Source organism: Schistocerca americana, chromosome 6, assembly GCF_021461395.2.
Source record: "Schistocerca americana isolate TAMUIC-IGC-003095 chromosome 6, iqSchAmer2.1, whole genome shotgun sequence".
Taxonomy (NCBI): Eukaryota; Metazoa; Arthropoda; class Insecta; order Orthoptera; family Acrididae; genus Schistocerca; species Schistocerca americana.
Genome location: NC_060124.1, coordinates 228,849,715 through 228,870,337, shown reverse-complemented (window position 1 = coordinate 228,870,337; position 20,623 = coordinate 228,849,715). Strand labels below are relative to the sequence as shown.

Sequence of the window (20,623 nt, the reverse complement as noted above, 5' to 3'; positions counted from 1 at the left end):
GTGCAGAAAGTTCTGGCAGAATGTAAATACCATAGAAGTAAAGGCAACAACTCACCAAATAGTAGAAGTGTTGAGTCATCAGCAGACACAGAAAAAAAGAATGAAAACTTTGCTAGCTCTTGGACAAATCCTTTTTTTGAGCTGAGCACATATACGAGGGGACTTACATATTATTAGGGCAGCCCAAATAACTTCTGTTGAATGTTTCACTACACTTCAAAGTGACACAGATATGTGACACTGTTTTTCAATGTAGTCACCAAGTGATTGTAAACAACAGTTAAAATGTTCAGTTCCTCAGTGATAGATACCTGCTACTTGGTTATGGAGCTATTCAGGAACTGTTGTGCGCATATGTCCTCTTCATTGGAAAGATGTTCTTCCATCTTACTAAAAAGATGGAAATAACATGGCGCAAAATCTGGGCTTCCCACATCTATGCGGCCTTGGTCAAATTGTTGACACAATTTCGCTACAGCTGGACATAAAATTTCATTTGATCAATGTACCACCACAATTTCACAAAGAGGCAGTGTGCAATTTAGACATTTCACCCACAAGAATCCCACTGTCCCACATACTTCATCTTTGGAATACATACACTCCTGGAAATTGAAATAAGAACACCGTGAATTCATTGTCCCAGGAAGGGGAAACTTTATTGACACATTCCTGGGCTCAGATACATCACATGATCACACTGACAGAACCACAGGCACATAGACACAGGCAACAGAGCATGCACAATGTCAGCACTAGTACAGTGTATATCCACCTTTCGCAGCAATGCAGGCTGCTATTCTCCCATGGAGACGATCGTAGAGATGCTGGATGTAGTCCTGTGGAACGGCTTGCCATGCCATTTCCACCTGGCGCCTCAGTTGGAACAGCGTTCGTGCTGGACGTGCAGACCGCGTGAGACGACGCTTCATCCAGTCCCAAACATGCTCAATGGGGGACAGATCCGGAGATCTTGCTGGCCAGGGTAGTTGACTTACACCTTCTAGAGCACGTTGGGTGGCACGGGATACATGCGGACGTGCATTGTCCTGTTGGAACAGCAAGTTCCCTTGCCGGTCTAGGAATGGTAGAACGATGGGTTCGATGACGGTTTGGATGTACCGTGCACTATTCAGTGTCCCCTCGACCAGTGGTGTACGGCCAGTGTAGGAGATCGCTCCCCACACCATGATGCCGGGTGTTGGCCCTGTGTGCCTCGGTCGTATGCAGTCCTGATTGTGGCGCTCTCCTGCACGGCGCCAAACACGAATACGACCATCATTGGCACCAAGGCAGAAGCGACTCTCATCGCTGAAGACGACACGTCTCCATTCGTCCCTCCATTCACGCCTGTCGCAACACCACTGGAGGCGGGCTGCACGATGTTGGGGCGTGAGCGGAAGACGGCCTAACGGTGTGCGGGACCGTAGCCCAGCTTCATGGAGACGGTTGCGAATGGTCCTCGCCGATACCCCAGGAGCAACAGTGTCCCTAATTTGCTGGGAAGTGGCGGTGCGGTCCCCTACGGCACTGCGTAGGATCCTACGGTCTTGGCGTGCATCCGTGCGTCGCTGCGGTCCGGTCCCAGGTCGACGGGCACGTGCACCTTCCGCCGACCACTGGCGACAACATCGATGTACTGTGGAGACCTCACGCCCCACGTGTTGAGCAATTCGGCGGTACGTCCACCCGGCCTCCCGCATGCCCACTATACGCCCTCGCTCAAAGTCCGTCAACTGCACATACGGTTCACGTCCACGCTGTCGCGGCATGCTACCAGTGTTAAAGACTGCGATGGAGCTCCGTATGCCACGGCAAACTGGCTGACACTGACGGCGGCGGTGCACAAATGCTGCGCAGCTAGCGCCATTCGACGGCCAACACCGCGGTTCCTGGTGTGTCTGCTGTGCCGTGCGTGTGATCATTGCTTGTACAGCCCTCTCGCAGTGTCCGGAGCAAGTATGGTGGGTCTGACACACCGGTGTCAATGTGTTCTTTTTTCCATTTCCAGGAGTATATTTTCCAGCTGCTACACCACTTCACACTGTGATGCACATCTTATCTATACCACAATAGAATTGTGTTTACAGGAAATGTTCGGAACATGTGATCTCTTCTGACAATTGGCCTCCCTTGTTGTGCAATGGACACACAATGTGTGTGTGTGTGTGTGTGTGTGTGTGTGTGTGTACTCTAGCTCAAAAAAGGATTTATCTCAAAGTGGCTGTTGTGGGCAGATTTCTGGCACTTGAGTAGTTTTCTTTTAATGACATAATTTTGCAGTGTATGCATTATATTACCACTTTTGTACTCCAGAGAATCTCTCTCTTTTTACAGAGGCGATGTCTGACCTAGTTATCTGCAAACTGAGTGACTGTACTGCAACGGTGGCTGGTGGAAAAGAGATTATTCTTCTCTGTGAGAAGGTTGCCAAAGGTATATGTGCAAACCTGTAGTTAACCTGGCTTAACTTTTTTGTAGTTCAAATTTGAAATTATTTTAATTGCATTATTTATTCTACATTCTTAGTATTCTCTGAAATTTGCTGAAAGCAGAAGTGTTTTTCAAAGGGAAATTAAGAAGAAAAGGCTAAAGTACACTTTCTGATCAAAAGTATCAGAACACTTATTAGTAGCCACTAATATGGGGTGTGCCCATTCTTCTCTCTGATGCCATCCTTCACCTGGAGGGGGAGGTGGGGGGGGGGGGGGGACATTTTGAAGAGGTTTCTGAATGTCTATGAAAGAGTGGCTGCCTAAAAAACCAAAACCAGAGAAGGTAATGAAGCTGGACACTGGGGTCTTAATTGAAGTCAACATTCTAACACATCCCAAAGGTGTTTCATTTGGTTCGTATCATGACTCTGGACAGGCCAATCCACTTCAGTAATGCTGCTGTCAACAAGCCATTGCTTCACAAATACTGATGTATGGCAGCGTGCATTGTCATGTTGACACAGTTGGTCACTATCTCTATAATGTTTCTCTACCATATGCAGTACAAAATGTTGTAAGATGTGTTGATATCCTTTTGCATTATGTGTTTCCTTAAGTACAACCAGGGGACCACACACTAACCACAACAACACCACAGTACTTTATTGTTGGGGCTACTCATGATGGCAGGTAAAGTTCTCCAAGCATTCGCCAAACCCAAACCCTTGCATCAGATTGCCACTGGGTATAGCATGATTCGTCACTCCAATTTTCTCATTTCCAGTCAGCTGCTGACAAGAGGCATCACTTTTTTATCACCTCAAGTGTCGCTTAGCATTGACTACAGAAGTCTTGTGTCTTATGAGGAGCAGCTTGACAGCAGGAACCTACTCCTTTTAGATCCCTACGCACAGTCGTTGTGGTAGCTAGACTGCTGGGAGCACAAGTGATTTCATGTGATTTTTTTACAACCACCATCCACAATACTTTGACAGTCCCTGTCCATCAATATGTGATGTCTGCCTGGTCTTGATTTCTGTTTCACAATCACATCTCCAACAGTCAGCTGGGGCAATTTTAGACAGGTTGAAGTGTCCCTGAAGATGAAAGCTGAAGAAATGAATTAAAATTTGTGTCACAGCTGGGACTTGAACCCGTATCTCCTGCTTACTAGGCAGATGCGTTAGCCATTACACCACCATAGCAATATAGATAACACAGCTACACAGACCAGCATAGTCCAATGCCCTCTCTAACAAAAACTTCAGTTCACACCTTAAGCCTATTATCATTATTGTAGATAAATTTGAGACTCATATGTCTCAAGGCAAATTAATTATACCAGATGTCCCTGGAGAATTTGTTACTCAGGTGATGTTCAATGACCAGTCCACATTCAAGTCGCTGAGCTCTCCTGATCAGCCCATCCTTCTGTTACAGTTCTCTACCTGCAATACAATACCTCCTGCCTTATTTTGTATTGACAGGTCTGCTTCTCATGACATCTAGTGGTCTGGTTCTGATGTAGGGCTGTCGAGATTCTTTTTATCAGATAGTGTATGCACTTAACTCTTGTCTGTTATAAAATGATGTAACAGAGGTGAGCTACAAACAAAACATAAAAAAGTTTTTTTTAATAATTTTGTAATTGGCAACAAAACATCATCAGCGGTTGTTGTACTGTTGAAGTTGCGTAAAACAAGTCCATGAAAAGTGTTTTGGTTTAGTAACCATGTTCTTCTTTTGAGTAACCATCACTCAACATCTGTTTTATTAGGTTACTAAATCTGAAACACACTAAAATTTTAGTGATTGGCTTTCAAGAAAACCAGACAAATAATATGAGCAGAGAAAACAAAATGACAGTTGTGATTAACATGAAATGTAATATTTGATTTTATTAATACATACTATTTCTGTCCATTGTATAGATACTTTTTTGATATTTGACATCCTAATTTTCATCACATATCATAAATTGGCTTCTTTACTTTTGTCATTGTGTTATGGATTTTGGAAATATCTGTCGGTTTGAAATTGTATTGTCTTCCATTTCTTCTCATTCCCTTCGTATATTAATGTGTGAACATAATGTCTTTGTGTGTAGCTTTCTTTTGTAGAAATATGTTCAAACATAATAAAATGGAATTACAACAGTACTGTATATGGAGAAACTTGAATTACTACACGAGAAGAAAATACATACTAGTGGAGTGTGCGCTGATATGAAACTTCCGGGCAGATTAAAACTGTGTGTCAGACTGAGACTTGAATTCTGGACCTTTGCCTTTTGCAGGCAAGCACTCTACTGACGACCTATCCAAGCACAACTCATGACCTGTTCTCACAACATTACTTTCACCAGTACCTCATCTCCTACCTTCCACACTTCACAGATAGTCTCCTGCGAAAATTGCAAAGCTAACCCTCCTGGAAGAAAGGATATTGTGGATAAGTGGCTTAGCCGCAACCTAGGGGATGTTTTTTGGAATGATATTTTCACTAAGCAGTGGAGCGTGTGCTGATATGAAACTTCCTGACCAAAGGAAACTGTGTGCTGGATGAAGACTCAAACTTAGGACCTTTGCCTTTCGTCGGCAAGTGCTCTATCAGAGTGCAGAGTAAAAATATCATTCTGGAAATATCTCCCAGGCTGTGGCTAAGCCATGTATCTGCAATATCCTTTCTTCCAGGCGTGCTAGTATTTCCAAGTTTCGTAGGAGAGCTTCTGTGAGGTATGGAAGGTAGGAGATGAGGTACTGGCAGAAGTAAAACTGTTAGGACAGGTCGTAAGTCATTGTTGGGTAGCTTGTCCACAAAAGATATAAGTGTCTAGTTCGAATCTCGGTCTGGCACACGGCTTTAATGTGCCAGAAAGTGTCAGATACTAGAATCATAACAAAATAATGATAAATAACAATAATAGATGATTAGCAGAATGAGGTATACAATAAAAGTATGAAACAAATGAAAACTAAGCCACATAGAATTAACAGGAACAAACATTTGTTAATACGTTTGATATATCAAATTATTTGTCAGTAAGCTTTGCATATGAAACTTTGCTTCCTACTCAGTTGAGTCTGGATAACTCAGTGAATCTAATATATTGTTGTTGTGTAAAGGAAATTAGTAATGTCTTCAGTGTTTTTCCTGTCTGAGTGGGGCTTTTTTTAAAATGGAAGCCTGTGTGTTTTAACAACTGGAACTGTAGTATATACAGTATACATTTGAAGTTTTTCATTATCGTGTTAGTGTCATCTAAACATACAGCAAATGTGTACAGGCGGCACAGGTGTAATGGATATTAAATATTGTTTACTGTGGGAATGTAATTAGAACATTTACCTCTATTTTTCTTTGTTTGTTTTCAGAGGATATCCAAGTACGTTTTTTTGAGGAGCAGGGTGGACAGGTTATGTGGGAAGGATTTGGTGAGTTCCAGCCGACGCAAGTCCACAAGCAAGTTGCAATCTGCCTCCGAACGCCACGTTACCGCACACTCGATGTTGACCGACCTGTACGGGCTCACATCCAGTTACGTCGACCCAGTGATGGTGCTACATCCGAGCCCCTGCCCTTTGAATTGATACCTTTGGAATCAGGTAGGCCGTCGTTCTGGGCTCTGCGCCGGTCCTTACGCCAGGGAAAAGCTGACTATAGAGTATTTTCAGACATTCTCTCTGCCAGTGCTAGTTTGATGACTGGTGGGAGCATTGCGGTATCCACAGTTCCTACAAATAATATTAGAACTGTGCCAAAACCAGCAAATACTGCCGTTTCTGTGCAGGCGTCCACATCACCAGTTACCGTAGGCTCTGCTGTTGTTTCAGAAGAGTTGAAAACACAACCTGAAGGTGAAAATACATTAAAGGAGGACAACAATGACGGGGAAGTCATGGAGGCTAAGCCTGAAGCTGAGCAAGAAACAGAGACGAGTCGCTCACTTAAGGAACTTTTATCACAGGTAGCAGAACTTGATGAAATTTATTCTGACACGCGTGCTCGGTTGCTTATGCCATCTGGTGGTGACTCTGGACACCCTCCAGAGACAGTTACAGATGAACCCATGGAAGTGACAGAAGCAGAACTTGCAGCAGTAGTTGCTGCGACAGAAAACCTTCCTGAAGATGATACACAGACCTATTCGTCCCTGCAAATGGCTATGAAGAATCCCGTTGTAGACTTGCTAGAAGCAGATCGTGATCGATACGAAGACGTAGCTGCGCCTGTTGTTCCTCCACTCATTTCTATTGCCCCTGTCCCCCCTCCTCATGGAAAACGTGATGTACCACCACCAGTAACACCAGACGCAGGTTCTGAACGTCTGCCACCCCTGCCACCGAAACGTAGTAGGAAATCTCCACCGGGGCGTCCTGATCACCCACCACCACCACAGCTGCAGCAGCAGGTGCATGCATCTGTCCCACAAATACCTAGTTCTGCCTCTCCCCCTGCGTCACCTCCTCCAACAGACCAACCCCTACCAGCTGAACCTCGCTCAGCCAAGCCAACACTTTTCCAGAAGCTTTTCTCAAAAAAGAAAAACCGTAAAGATAGTACTGGTGGTAGGTCACGTGAAGGGTCTGCTCAACGGCAATCATCTCCTTCCCCTTCGCGACCTGAAGAGGATGTCATATTCATTCCCCTAACTGGGCAGCCTGAACTTACAGAAGCTGAGCATTATGCTCTGTACACTGACGTAGCACCCCATGCCACTGCATCAGAATTCGATGAAATGTCTTTCTATTACAGCCCTGTGGAAGGTGGCCGTATTCTTACACAACAGCAGAGCCAGCCTCCAGAAGCTCGACCACGTGATATTTTTGCTTAATTGTGTTTCTGTTGTGGATGTGGACAGCTCATTTCTTTGTTAATAAGCTCCTTGCCATTACATTAGTTGAAAATGTGGCATATTGTGTTCCCAATATAACTATTTTGTTGCACCGTTTCTGTATTTTTTTTAGTTCCTAACTTCCCAGATTGTCAAGTTTTATTTTTCTGCTAGTCTTTCATCCCAGCAGATGGTCATAGTGTTAAACATTTGCTTTATTTTTATGAGTAGTGTTCCAAATATCTTGAATAATGATTTCCCAGATGTAAAACAACAGAAGTCACAACTTACCTTGAATATACATTTGGTGTATTATGCTGTACAGAAACTGGCACAGAACAATATACTGTGGTATATTAAATGAAACTTTTTGACAATTTTTCTGTTTAGTATCCAGGTGAATTTCTGGAACTAGATGTTAATCAGTGAAATAGAAACAGCAAGGAGCCCTGATTTCTTTTTCAGTTGTTTGCTTTAACTTTACTCTCCAGGCAATAACTTTAAATTTCTTGTGGGTATGTGTCATGGACCTTTCCAATTTACATTATATTAAACATCATGATGCTTTCCTGTTAGAGGCGCCATGTTATTGAAGCATTTTAAGACATTTGTTATTGTTGACATATGCTTTTACTTTGATTCTAAGCATACTACCGAATTCCAGAAATTGGAGTTCTTTTGTTTCCTGCAGCTGGAAATATGTTGCATAAATACCTAAATTTGTACATGAATCGATATTGATGGACACACTCCCACATCCAGTCTTCAGGATTTTATTACCTTGCTAAATTAATTTGTATCAACAGAGTATTATTTAAAGTTAGCTGCTGCGTAACTCGTTTATCAGTGCCATTAAGCAGAAATTGATGGAAAACACAGTGGTGAGGGAATTTCTCTTGTTTCCAGAAGAACTGTGTTACAGTGAGACATAAAGCTTTGCATTCAGAGGTTTGAAAGATGGTATATGTATATTGAAGCCTATTTAGTCACATGAATTTTTGTTTACTTTTCCACAGAGGGTCTGTTAGGTTTTAGATATAAAAATTTGTTCACACGCACATGTTTATCAGTGCTATTTTGCTATTTGGGAATTTGTCTTCCATGAAATAGTGCAAATGAAAAGTGAAGGGCTTCATAATATGTTTGTCATCTTGTAAGGCGTTTCTCAAAGGACTCCTTACGTGATATTTAAGAGAAGAAACTGAAAATATTGTTTAAGAGAAAGTACTCTTTTCATTTCTGGCAGTGATATAAGCTTGTTGGTTATTTTAGATTTTATCCAAAAACAAGAAAGTAAGGTCCTAATCTCTGCATTTGTGATAAAGAAAAGAATATCGAGCTCCAAGCGAACATGTTTCTTCAAAAATTTGCCCACATTAGTTCGCTGACTTCTGCTTTTGTCATAATAGAGAAATGTGACATTGTGCTCAAATCTCTAACATGTTTGATACATTAATGTAGATTGTTTACTGAGAAGAAAATTCTTTATTTTTTAAGTGATGTGATTTTGTAATGAAAATAACATTTTATACATTGTTGTTCACTTATTATGCATTTTAAGAGAAATTTTTAAAGCCATTGTAGTGCAGATTTTTAACAGTGTTAAGTACTTTTGTACTGTTCAACTGTGCCGATGCAATGCACACAGATTATAATAATTGCTCTGTAGTAATGTTAACAGTCACTTTTCCCTCTGTTGAGCATTTATTTGACTCGTTAGAGATTAATAACATCATTATTTTCCTGTTATGGTTATATTTGCCACAAGTAATTGTTTTTTATTTGTTGTTGAGACAGAGTGTGATCTAGTCCCTTGAGGGTAGTTATTAGTGCAGATTTTTCATGTTCCACAACTAGATTTCCCGACATTTGCTCTGTGTGCATTACCTCAGCAGTACTCCTGTGTGGTCTTGTACGTTGAGTGTTGTGTGGGCTTACAATTTAATATATTTATAAATGATGCTTTATGAGTCTCTACTGTTTTATACTCTTTTATGGCTTTTGTAAATAATTTTTATATAAAAGAAGGTAATTGTTGATGTGGTATGAGCACTGAGATTTTTTAAATTGCTGTTGAATGTTATTATTCATGCACTGTATTGTCATGATGATGATGATGATGATGATGATATCAGTGATAAGCACTGTAACTTCCTATCCTTGTTATCAGTATTAATTCCCAACCGACTTCTACTGTGAAAATATAGATAAATGAGAAGTGGTACCAAATTATCTCTGTTCGCTCAATATTGTTTTCATTTCAGTATGAAAAATTGAAGTTTATATTCAGTTGTATGGTTTATAGCCTTATGCTGTTTAGAATTATTTATTCATTATTTGACAATTTTTTTTTAGATCCAAAGAGAAAGAGGCCAAAAGAGATGCGTATACCCGAGGTGGAAAAGGCGAGTGAGTATTCAAAATTGAGTCTCTCTTTATCTGGGTTATGGTATTCCTCGCCTTCTCTGTTCCTCTCTGGTCTGTGCAATCTGCAGTCTAAACTCTGTGTGGTTTCCAACCCATCCTGAAATATTTGTTTTATGCTAAGTTTTGAGACTACAGCTTCATTATTTAATGTATGTGTCCCCCCCCCCCCCAGCTTCATTATTTAATGTATGTGTCCCCCCCCCCCCCCCCCACACACACACACACACACACACACAAGTACATATGATGTTCAATTTATCGAAAAGTATTTGCAAAACATTACAGTAAAATTCTGTTAGCTGTATACACTCCTATTAAAATTACTTTATGATTGACATTTCAGCTAGTCGAGTGATAGGGACCAGCTGCCATTGGTTGTAGTTTTCAATTGAGCACCATGTCCTCTCTGTGTTGCCTGTTTTGTAGGTGCACGTAGCACTTTGTGTAGCTCGGCTGGCAGCACGCTGGCAACATTGTCCTCCCCCCACCACATCACCATTTACAAAGGAATTTTAATCAGATTATAATCATGAAATGGTGTGAAATTAGTTGTTAAAACAGTGAATTGTTGTACACTGTGATGAAGCCACTCACCCAGGAAAATTTTATAGACACTGACTGTTCACAGAAACTCGTACACAAACATTGTAAAGAGTTATTCACAAAAATGTTTAGTATCAGTACTCTCAAAATGCCTTCTTAGGTATTCCAGCTTAGAATTTGCTTCATACCTTTTCTTTGATCAGCAGTTGTAAATTTCCTTTTGTTGTGAACCATTATTTGTACATAGTACTTTGGTGCACCTGTATACATACTAAATTCTGTTACGCTTAACTAACATTTATAATATAATTGCAGTACTCATGAATCATCATGTTGATGTACCCCATTTTTTAGGCTCATTGATGAAATTTTGTTATAAATTGCTAGTGCTGGCCCCTTAAATTCTTGTATTTTTCAACATTTTCTGTCAATACTTGAGCATTTGTTAGTTCATGTAACTTTCCTTCATGTTGGTTTATCATTAGTATTCAGATGGGCATTCTGAAGCACACATGAAGCATTGTCACATGTGAGTGTCTGTGTTAGCTCGCTCTGAGCTTTTTCAAGTGAATGAGAAAGGCTGTCCATATTGCACAGAAATATTCTGAACCATATTAGATGAGTAGAAAGTATCACTTTAAAAATATGAAAATTTTGTACATTTATTTGAGAGGGAATCGTACAGCCTCATCATTGTGTCTGTCTATTAATTTCTATGTAAGCTTCCATTTATGTGAAACTAGCCAGTACCTGGTTTGATCCCCACACCCCCATGACTGAAAACGTGATCAGTAACAGAATTTGACCAGATTAACAGAATTCCAGAGACCGTAAAACACTTTGATGGAGATCTGGCTGTTATATGAGGACATTAAGCTCGGTATCCTTTTATGCGCTTCTCTAGAGATGTGGACTGTATGTTAATATAGAGTCGCACTCTCTCACTACCAGTTGCCCCATGCAAATCCATAATAATAAAGCACAACTCTGCACTGTACAAGCATTCACCACAGTCATTAGCACTACACATTTACAGATATTTCAAAGGTAAAAAATATTCTCATTTGTTGTATCATACTGTGAACTGAGCCTTATTTCATTTTGAGAAGGGAGTGGTATGGCACACATTTGTGCAAAGTCATCCTATTGTTCTCCCATATGCCTATGTGTGTGCCGATTCATTATAATGACAGCTTGCAAGTCACATGTAATTTTTGCTATCTTTGCAATTAATTTAACATTTATTTTGAATTGTGAATACTGCCATTCTTCTTGTTCATACTGAAATCATATTTATTAATACATTTTTTTGTTATTGCTTATGAAAAAACATCACCAATTTGACCTCATATTTTATGGAGGAAATAGCACACGTCCTATTTTTTTCAACACAATACCATGTTTTTTCTTGAAGGTGTACACCCACCCACCCACCGAACAGATGCTTTCAACTTTTTTAGCACCACTTCTCTTATAGCTTAACATACCACTGCTGTATATTAATGTTGTTGATTGTCATCTTTGTTTCTGAATGTGTGGTTAGATTTGTCTAAACAGATTGTGTTGACCATGGAAAGTTTTGGTTGATGTGTCCCGTGGTTTTGAAGGTACCTGCTCCAGATTAACAGATCACTTTTTTGATTTAACAATTTAAAGTTCCTCTCGGTAATCCTGAAAGACAGATTCCTCTTCTTTCCACTGTTCCAAAAGGCATTAGCTTATATCATATACTCTTCTTTATGGACAGGGGCAAAGTGGTGTCCAACAATATTACATCAAAGCAGGCTTCGTTGCTTACTTCATCATTTTCACTTCCCTGTCCCATTGTACCAGTGATGCTGTTCAATGAATGTGACTGTGGTGAAAGTGCAGCCTCATTGCCATCATCTCCATCCTCTTAGTAAATAAACAGCAAACACCAGTGCACTATTTCGTTCTGTATCCACCACATCTTCCTCTGTTAAGTTGCCTATGATTTCTGCAATGAAATTGAAAGGCATAAATAATAACACAAATAAGCCTCAGAAGCTTTCATTTGCCTTGTATAAAAGATAATCGAACAGCCACACATAATGATGCTTATCAATCATGTTCATTCTTTGAAGTGTAACTATTGCAGTTTGGCTGTCATTCCGCACTACTCCTGGAGGTGCTCCAATATCAGTTGCAGTTCAGTGTCATTATAAATACAAAATCTTACCCACTCCACTCTACAGCACCTCATGCTTGGGCATGAAGTGGGTGCAGTGGGGCAGAGTGAGTGAATACAAGTGGTATGCACATGTGTTTAAAAGCTGTAGTGTCAGAATATCGTAACTGCATGCTATCAGAATAATGGCCCTGATTTTCATGCAGGATCAATTGTTGGGGCTTGATGTCTTGCACTTGTGCATCTTTCTCCTTAAAATATGAGGCTGAGTTGCTGATGTTTCCTTGTTAGTAGAACAATTTCCTATTTACGAAAGAAAAGCCAGAAACCATTAATGTTCTATAGTAACTGATGTTATTTACACGAGGAAGTCAAATAAACTGCAGTTTTTTCATGTTATTTGTTGCACTATTTGTTTTATTAGTGGTAAAATTGTCTTTTCATACAGTACAGACTCACACATCTGGCATTTGTGTCCTTAGTGATTTTTATTTTATGGGCGTTAAGCCATGGTCCAAGGCATATTTCTGTTCAATCTAAGCTATAATGTACAGAGATAGAAAGGCCATAGAAATTCAAAATCACAAACTTCAACAGTAAAGAAAAAGATTTGAATTTAGACAAGCTTGGACCTTAGCACTAAATAAAGCAAACAACACAACTCTACCTAAAACATGCTCCATAACTCTGCAATCTTAGACAGCGGTCTGATTACATCACAAACAAATTATTTTGATATGTATAAACAGTTCAACTTACTGAGCTGTTTTCTGAGTCATTATAGCTTCTGCTGATATTTCCAGCATTGCAGGATGTAGCATCAGGCAGAAAACTAGGCCTTGGACCATTATCCAATGTCCATAAAACAGAAATCACCGAAATTGTCTTGATTGCTTACAAGCAGTTGCTAAGCTACATTGAACCAAGTACACTACACACTATTTATAGTATTGCAATAAACCATTGAGTTGCACTGAGCCACAGTTGTTTATCTGCATTTTGCATAGACCAATGGTGGTGGGCACTAACATGAAGCAGCTTAGCTTTCAAATCAAGTCAGATTTGTTGGCAAATAGGACATGTGAAAAAATATTTGTTGTGTCACTGTGTTTACTTTCAGATGTTTCAGTCTACCACAGGTAGTACAGTTGTTTTTATGTGGCTGTTCTGTACACTGACTGTAACAATATATAATATTTGTACAAGGCCTGTGAAGGATTTAATATGCAAAACATATGAAACTGCACAGTACTTAACTTATAGTAATATTTGGATCGTAACAGATAAAGGCTTGTTATTCTTTATGCCAACAGATTTTGTTAGTGTAGCAGGTGACTGGTTTACTACATATTCAGACTCTGTGGTAAAATTAACATTTTAAGTGCTGCAGGTTTACTAGGATAAAATTATTGCTTTAAAAACTTCCAGCTACATTAGTAACTTCAGATTTACATATATCTACACAGTGCATTATCTTTTGCTTGACTCACCTTTCTTAATCTTCTTTTCTATTTTTCCAAAATTGTCAGTTACAGAAAATTTAAGTACAAAAAGTAAAAAATTGTAAAACAGAACTTTATGGCAAAATGAATGTGTTAATTGTAATTGTCTTTTCTGAAAATACATGTTGCCACTATCACATTATTATGATATGGTGATTTTAAATGTGTGTTATGATGATATGGTGTTGGAAAAAAGCTGGGAAAGTTAAATGTTATTGTTTGGTTCAGTGGCTTCAGTGCATAAATGCTTTCTTGGTGTCTGTGGATGAGTAATGTGATTTTTTTGCACATTATTAAAAATCCTACTTTTCTATGGAAAATCTCTTATCTGACTTTTTATTTATTTCATTCCTCTATTTTCCTTATAAAGCTTTAATTTGAAATTATTTTCAACTAAAGAATTAAAAAGATAGGAAAGTGTGAAGGCAATTTATGATCCTGAGTGTTAGAAATGTGGGACACAAATCATCAGCATTTCTCATTGAAGAGGGGCAACAGAGAAAGCTAAAATTCTGGACTCAGCTAAACACTGCATGCTGAGAAGTTCAGTGAAAGGAGGGAGAGAAGCTTATTTAGGCTTACATTTACATCCACTGCTGTCATGTCCCGATTGCAGTGGGAGAAAAATTTCAATGAAGATCCCTTTCAGTTACTTACCAAAGATAGCTTCTTTAGAAATAAGTGAATTACACTGTAAATTTCACTTTGTTGCAAATATTATTGGGTGAGATAAATATAAACTACAACAGCTATTTTATGGTGGAGAGCAGTATCTTGTTAGGACATATTCATGAATTAGTAGTATCGTAGTGTCAAGACTTCATAAAGAGTTGTTAACTTTGTGTGTTGTTTATACAACAATATTGATTTGTTATTCAGCAATATAACTATTGAAATACTGCGTGTGTTAGGTTGGTTTATCTTTTCTCTTCTTTCTGATAAATTGAAAAGTGCAAAGAATTAGTTAATGCTCTATCAGCGCCAAGACCATACAAACTGTACTTGAACTGCCTAAATGTTATTTCCCTGATGACCACAGAGAATACAGATAAAATAAATTGAATAATGGCTGTTTTGTTTAAAATTGTGCATTGTGTGGTTTTTTTTATTTATTTATTTATTTATTTTTTTTTTTTTTTTAAGGCCACAGTAAATAGGAGGTGCCTGCAAAATCATAAAAGCGTTCTTATTGATTATTGAAACTCCTTTGCAACTTATAATGTGTCACATGGGTATATTGTACGGGAAATTATTAGTTTCTGAGTTAAGGACTTCACCGAGTTCATGAAATAGAAATTTTATGGCTACAAGACATATTAAACTCAAGGAATTCTAAAATAATGAGAGACAACAAGCATGTCTTGTCTCTAAGGATAAAAAAGAATGGAAATTCTTTTTGTTTTCTAAATTTGATGTATGATATTATTTGCTGGACTGTTGTACAGGAAACAGTGGCTAATGTATCGTGTGCATTAAATGAATACTTTTCAGTTTATGGTGGAAGGGCTTCATTGCCCCCATTAAAATTAGCTATGTGGACAACCATGACAAGGACTTCAAAAGTACAGAACGATCAGATTGGTAGAAAATTGAACTGTAGTGCTGTGTACATGCGAAAGAACTCATAGGAATAACAAAGTGCCTGCAGTATAGGTGGGTGTGAAGTGAACAAAATATTGAAATTAATGGAGGGGAGGGGGGGATAAAACAGTAGGTCTATTTATTAATTAAGCTCCAGCAGTTTTCCTGTTATAGAGTAAGGACACTGGACAAAATTTTAGTCAGGCTGTTTTAAGAGTTCACTGTCACTTTGGAGCAATGGAGATGTGTAGAACTGGTGTCAGGTTGTCATGTGACCTCCCACCGCTGACAAAAGTTGTGGTAGTGAACTGATTTGTATGTGCCAGTCAATAATATGAAATCAGTGCAGTTAGATATGTTGATGTGGAAATTCAGTAGAATTGCAGAAATGAGCTATCATGTTTGGATGTTTCAGTGACCACAGTTTGAATGAGGTTGCCTGAACTGCTGGTGTATCGAAGTGGACTAACTAATGTGTGTGCAAGGAATGGCATACCACTTGCAACAACGTAACACAGTGTAAGCACAGAGACCATAAAAAGATTATAACTGACACTGACTGGAAATGAGTGTCACACTTTGTCAATGACAGTTGGTTTCAAACGTGACAGAAATTGCTGCTGCTCATGAATGCTGGTCTGTCTCAACCAGTTTACAAGCAAACATTGTAAAGGAGATTGCATGCACCAAATGTTTGGTGTAAGATATCTCCCAAAAGGCCATTGCTTACAGTGACACACACAGCTGCATGTCTCCAGTAGAACAAGACAGAAACTGGATAGTAGCTGACTGGAGACATCTAAAATAGTCCGACAAGTCACAGTTTTTTTCAAATGAGGCTAGTCTTCAAGTGTACTGCAAGTCCAATGAAGTGTTTAACCCGCAGTTTTTGAAGTTGTAGTTCAGGCTGACGATTGTTCTGTGGGCGTTTTTAATACCACAAATTAGACCCTCTCATTCAGGTTACTGTGCACATGGACTGACATGTATACGTTTACATTTTTGCCGACCGAGTGTTGCCCTTTCTTCTATATGTTCATAGAAGATTTCTGTGGACAGTTCCATTTTCCAAGATGACAACAGGCATGGTCACTGGGCTGCACACGTGTGTTCCCAGTTTGACGAAACAGTCGGGTATCTTATTGCACCTATGCTGGCTGCTACATCACCCAGTCCCCCATAGAACAGTATGGAACAGTGAGTGAAACATAGCCGTCAACTTAACCACATTTTATTGCCTATAGCGTCCAATCATCAGTGAGTGGTTTCAGCTGTATATGGCATACCTGAATAAAATTGTAGACTATCTTCCTCACTGAAGTGAGGCCATTATCAAGCCTAGATTGGTAGGCTACACAGTATTCGTGTGACCAATCCTTGACATGACTAATTTTTTGTCCAGTGTGCTTGTGTATATGTCTGTTAGTGAACTGTAGTTAATTTTTCAAACTTTCCTTCTTATACATTTGGTGAAGGGGGCATTTTCAAGTTGCTTTATTGGTTTCAGTGTATTGTATTTTCATTTGGCTTCTATATCTTAAGTATTCATCTGCCAGTAAGAATGAAAGTTTAGAGTTTTTTCAGAAGATAGATAGGCTCCATCACAAAGGAATGGAGAAAGACAGACCTTACGAAAACTTGTTTCAGTGTGTACAACTGATAAAGTCTGGACAGCTTAGAGAAATGGCAAAACTACTACTTTGTTAATATGGAAAACAGCTCCAGCTTCAAGGATGCTGAGGTACATATTGTGTATGAATCTTTGTTGGGGCATGAAGGCATGAAATGTTAACATATTTTGAGTGCTTGTGCTTTTGGCTACTGCTTTAAATGCCAGCTCATGTACAAATTGCTATTATAAATAACTTATTTGTTGTAAATATTCATGCATGATAGCATAATTAAATCATCTTTGTTTAATTATTCATGTAGATACTAAAATATAGTTGATTGTTGAATAACACTTTTGAGCAGAATCTTATTTTTTGGTATACGATTAGAGGTTTCATTTTGCACAATATTTATGTCGTGTGATTAGTGTCGTGGAATTTTTATGTAGTTTTTTTAAAAATTATATGTTTAATTAGCCACTATTTTCATTTATGAGGCTTTATAGTACTCATTGTGCTGATAGCATTTTCCTCTTTCTTTATCTTTAATTTTGAGTTTGCATGTCTTTCAACATATTTAATAATACAGATCGTATTTCTGGTTTATATATTGTGTTGTTAAATGGTTTGTATCATGTGTCAGATTGTAGTTTTCTGTGTGTAACATTTTCATACAATCTATTTGGAAATTGATGCTGTTCCCTTAAACTGTAATGAAAAGACAACGAACAAAAGATACTCACTGGATCAGTAGTCATACTTTATCTCATGAAGTGACAATTTTAGTTAGATTCTATGAAGATTTATGTTACATTATCCAAAGTTAATATGCAAAACAAAACATTTAACTGTCTTAAAATTATAGTTCCATTAACTAGCACACAGAGAGCACTAAGCTGGTAGCCTGGATTTCCAGTAGGATTATACAGTATTCTGTAATAAGTGAAAAGACAGCAAAATTAAAAATTACAAAACGGACCAAAAGGAGCTGATATGAACAAGATAGAGGACAGTAGAGTCAATGAATAAAGTGAGCATTGTTAATGTCCAAGATTGACATTGCCTTAGGAATGCTAGAGAAAATAGTGGCTGAGGTTTTGTGTTGAGGAAATGAAGTTTGATTTAATACAGTTTTAGATACCGGTTGGAGATTTCCCAAGAGTGAGGAAGGACAAAGTGTTATTGGCATCGAAGAAAACCAGTAGATGACAGTCAGTGGGATTTGTTTTTCATCTCTGTCTTTTACAACTGTCATTGCCACTGGCTGTGTGATGTTTGAGAGTCTGGAATGTGTGAAACATGAGTTGTTTAGACAGGAGCTTCAGAAAAATAAATTTTCCTCTTCTTAGTTAAATAGCAACCTAATGCTTCAGGAAAATTTTCACTATGCCAAGTTGTGATCTGTTGCAGAACATTGATGCTTTAATGAGACAAATGAAGTGTAGAAAAGTTATTTTGAATGGGGGTAGAAAGAAAACCATTCCAAAATAAAACTAACCCAGAAAATAGTTATAGGACAGAGGCAGAATTGATTCCCGGTAATGATCAGCGGAATTGCCCTTCACAGAAGACACTATAAATCGTAATTTTGATGCACGAATCGGTTGCTGTCACATGTCTACAATGCACAACTTCGTGTCTCGAATACTTCAGTGTGATGTTAGGTAAGTGACAGTAGCAAACATGTTTAGTGATCTGTCGAATGAAACTCAAAATCATGCACACATTAAAACAGTGTGCATTCATTTTTGAGTGTTATGTGAAGCAAAATTCGTGGACGACTTGTTGCTTGCACAAGAACTTAAGACTGGAAGTATTTTCGAGAAACCTCCAGAACTGTTTTCAATGCTAAACTCGATAGCAAAATGGCAAGAAAATGGCTCCGAAGCAAGGAAAACTAAACTGTCTGAAGAGAGTTCGAACACCATTAAACATTGCTCTAGTGAAGGAAAGCCTGTTACAAAGTCTGACAAAATCTCAAATGAAATCTCAATATCACTTGTCTGTGCAAGTGGGACTCAAGAGTTCGTCACGTTGAAACAATATCTACAAGGACCTGCACCTGTATCTGTATAAACCTGCTGTTGTGCTTGAGTCAAATCATCCAGATGAACTTTCACATGTTGAGTTCTGCTGACTGTTTTCGAGTGGAATGGAATCAGCTCTTTCGGATCCTCAGTTTTTCACTTCTTAAGATGAAGCCTGCCAGTATGTGTGAACTCTCAGAAATGCATAAAAAATCTCCACCGTACTTTGAATAGCTGTTGCATAATCTCGAGATTGGTGTCTGGTGCACAATGTCTGATGTCCACACTGTGACATGATTCTTTAGAAAAATTGTTGATGCTAATCTGTATGCCCATAAGCTGTTTAATTCATATGTGGATCAACTCACAGAAAATGATTGACTCTGAGGACATTTTCAGCAATATGGAGCAATAGCACACACTACCTTGACAACCTTGTCAACCCTCAAACACTAGAGGAGCTATGTACTACAGATCATTAGCCATGGATTCAGGCAGCTTTCTGTGTGAATGAAAACTTCAGTAGATTTTAAAGCCAATGTTATTCAGTTCCAAATATATGGACACTATCCCTGGTAGCATATGGAAGTTTCCTGACTACGTAATGTATCCAGGACATAATTTAGCCAACTGAAGCACCTAACAGCCTATAGAAATATCTCCTAATGACAACTGACAAAGTTGTTGAAAGCTCAAGACTGACAAATCTGGCGTGGCAACAACTGCATGAAGCATTTAAACCTTCAGGTTGATTGCAGCTCTGCCTAAGTAGACAATACAAATTTGTATCACTATCACTCCCTGTATATATATGTATATAATAGATGGAAACATTCCACGTGGGAAAAATATATCTAAAAACAAAGATGATGTAACTTACCAAACGAAAGCATTGGTATGTTGATAGAGACACTAACAAACAAAAAAAAAAAAAACACACACAAAATTCTAGCTTTCGCTTTTGTGAAAGCTTGAATTTTGTGTGTGTGTTTGCGTTTGTGTTTGTTAGTTGCGAAAGCTTGAATTTTGTGTGTGCGTTTGTGTTTGTAGTTGCGATAGCTTGAATTTTGTGTGTATGTATGTGTTTGTTAGTGTTAGTGTGTCTATCAACATACCAACGCTTTTGTGTGTGTGTGAGGGAAACATTCCACGTGGGAAAAGAAATGTTTGCTTGTGTCTGTGTATGTGCGGATGGATATGTGTGTGTGTGTGTGTGTGTGTGTGTGTGTGTGTGTGTGTGCACGCGAGTGTATACCTATACCTGTCCTTTTTTCCCCCTAAGGTAAGTCTTTCCGCTCCCGGGATTGGAATGGCTCCTTACCCTCTCCCTTAAAACCCACATCCTTTCGTCTTTCCCTCTCCTTCCCTCTTTCCTGGCGAAGCAACCGTTGGTTGTGAAAGCTAGAATTTTGTGTGTATGTTTGTGTGTGTATTGACGTGCCAGCGCTTTTGTTTGGTAAGTCACATCATCTTTGTTTTTAGATATATTTTTCCCACGTGGAATGTTTCCCTCTA

The 20,623-nt window shown here is 38.8% G+C and overlaps 2 protein-coding genes across 6 annotated transcripts in view; both read left to right on the top strand.

The window, feature by feature from the left end:
• Positions 1-20,623, top strand: part of LOC124619477 (embryonic polarity protein dorsal-like) — a 99,374-nt gene that overhangs the window by 31,666 nt on the left and 47,085 nt on the right. For all 5 annotated transcript variants that reach the window (XM_047145889.1, XM_047145886.1, XM_047145887.1 and 2 more), the window contains 3 exons: positions 2,338-2,436; positions 5,810-6,040; positions 9,625-9,678. In XM_047145889.1, coding sequence (XP_047001845.1) covers positions 2,338-2,436; positions 5,810-6,040; positions 9,625-9,678 — 384 coding nt within the window. The remainder of the gene's footprint in view (positions 1-2,337; positions 2,437-5,809; positions 6,041-9,624; positions 9,679-20,623) is intronic.
• On the top strand, positions 6,050-9,618 carry LOC124619478 (embryonic polarity protein dorsal-like). The gene has a single exon (XM_047145890.1). It carries the CDS (start codon positions 6,136-6,138, stop codon positions 7,267-7,269), a length of 1,134 nt encoding a protein of 377 aa, XP_047001846.1. The 5' UTR covers positions 6,050-6,135; the 3' UTR covers positions 7,270-9,618.

Coding starts and splice junctions, on each gene's coding strand:
- LOC124619478 (XM_047145890.1), top strand. CDS start 6,136: ATGACTGGTGGGAGCATTGCGGTATCCACAGTTCCTACAAATAATATT.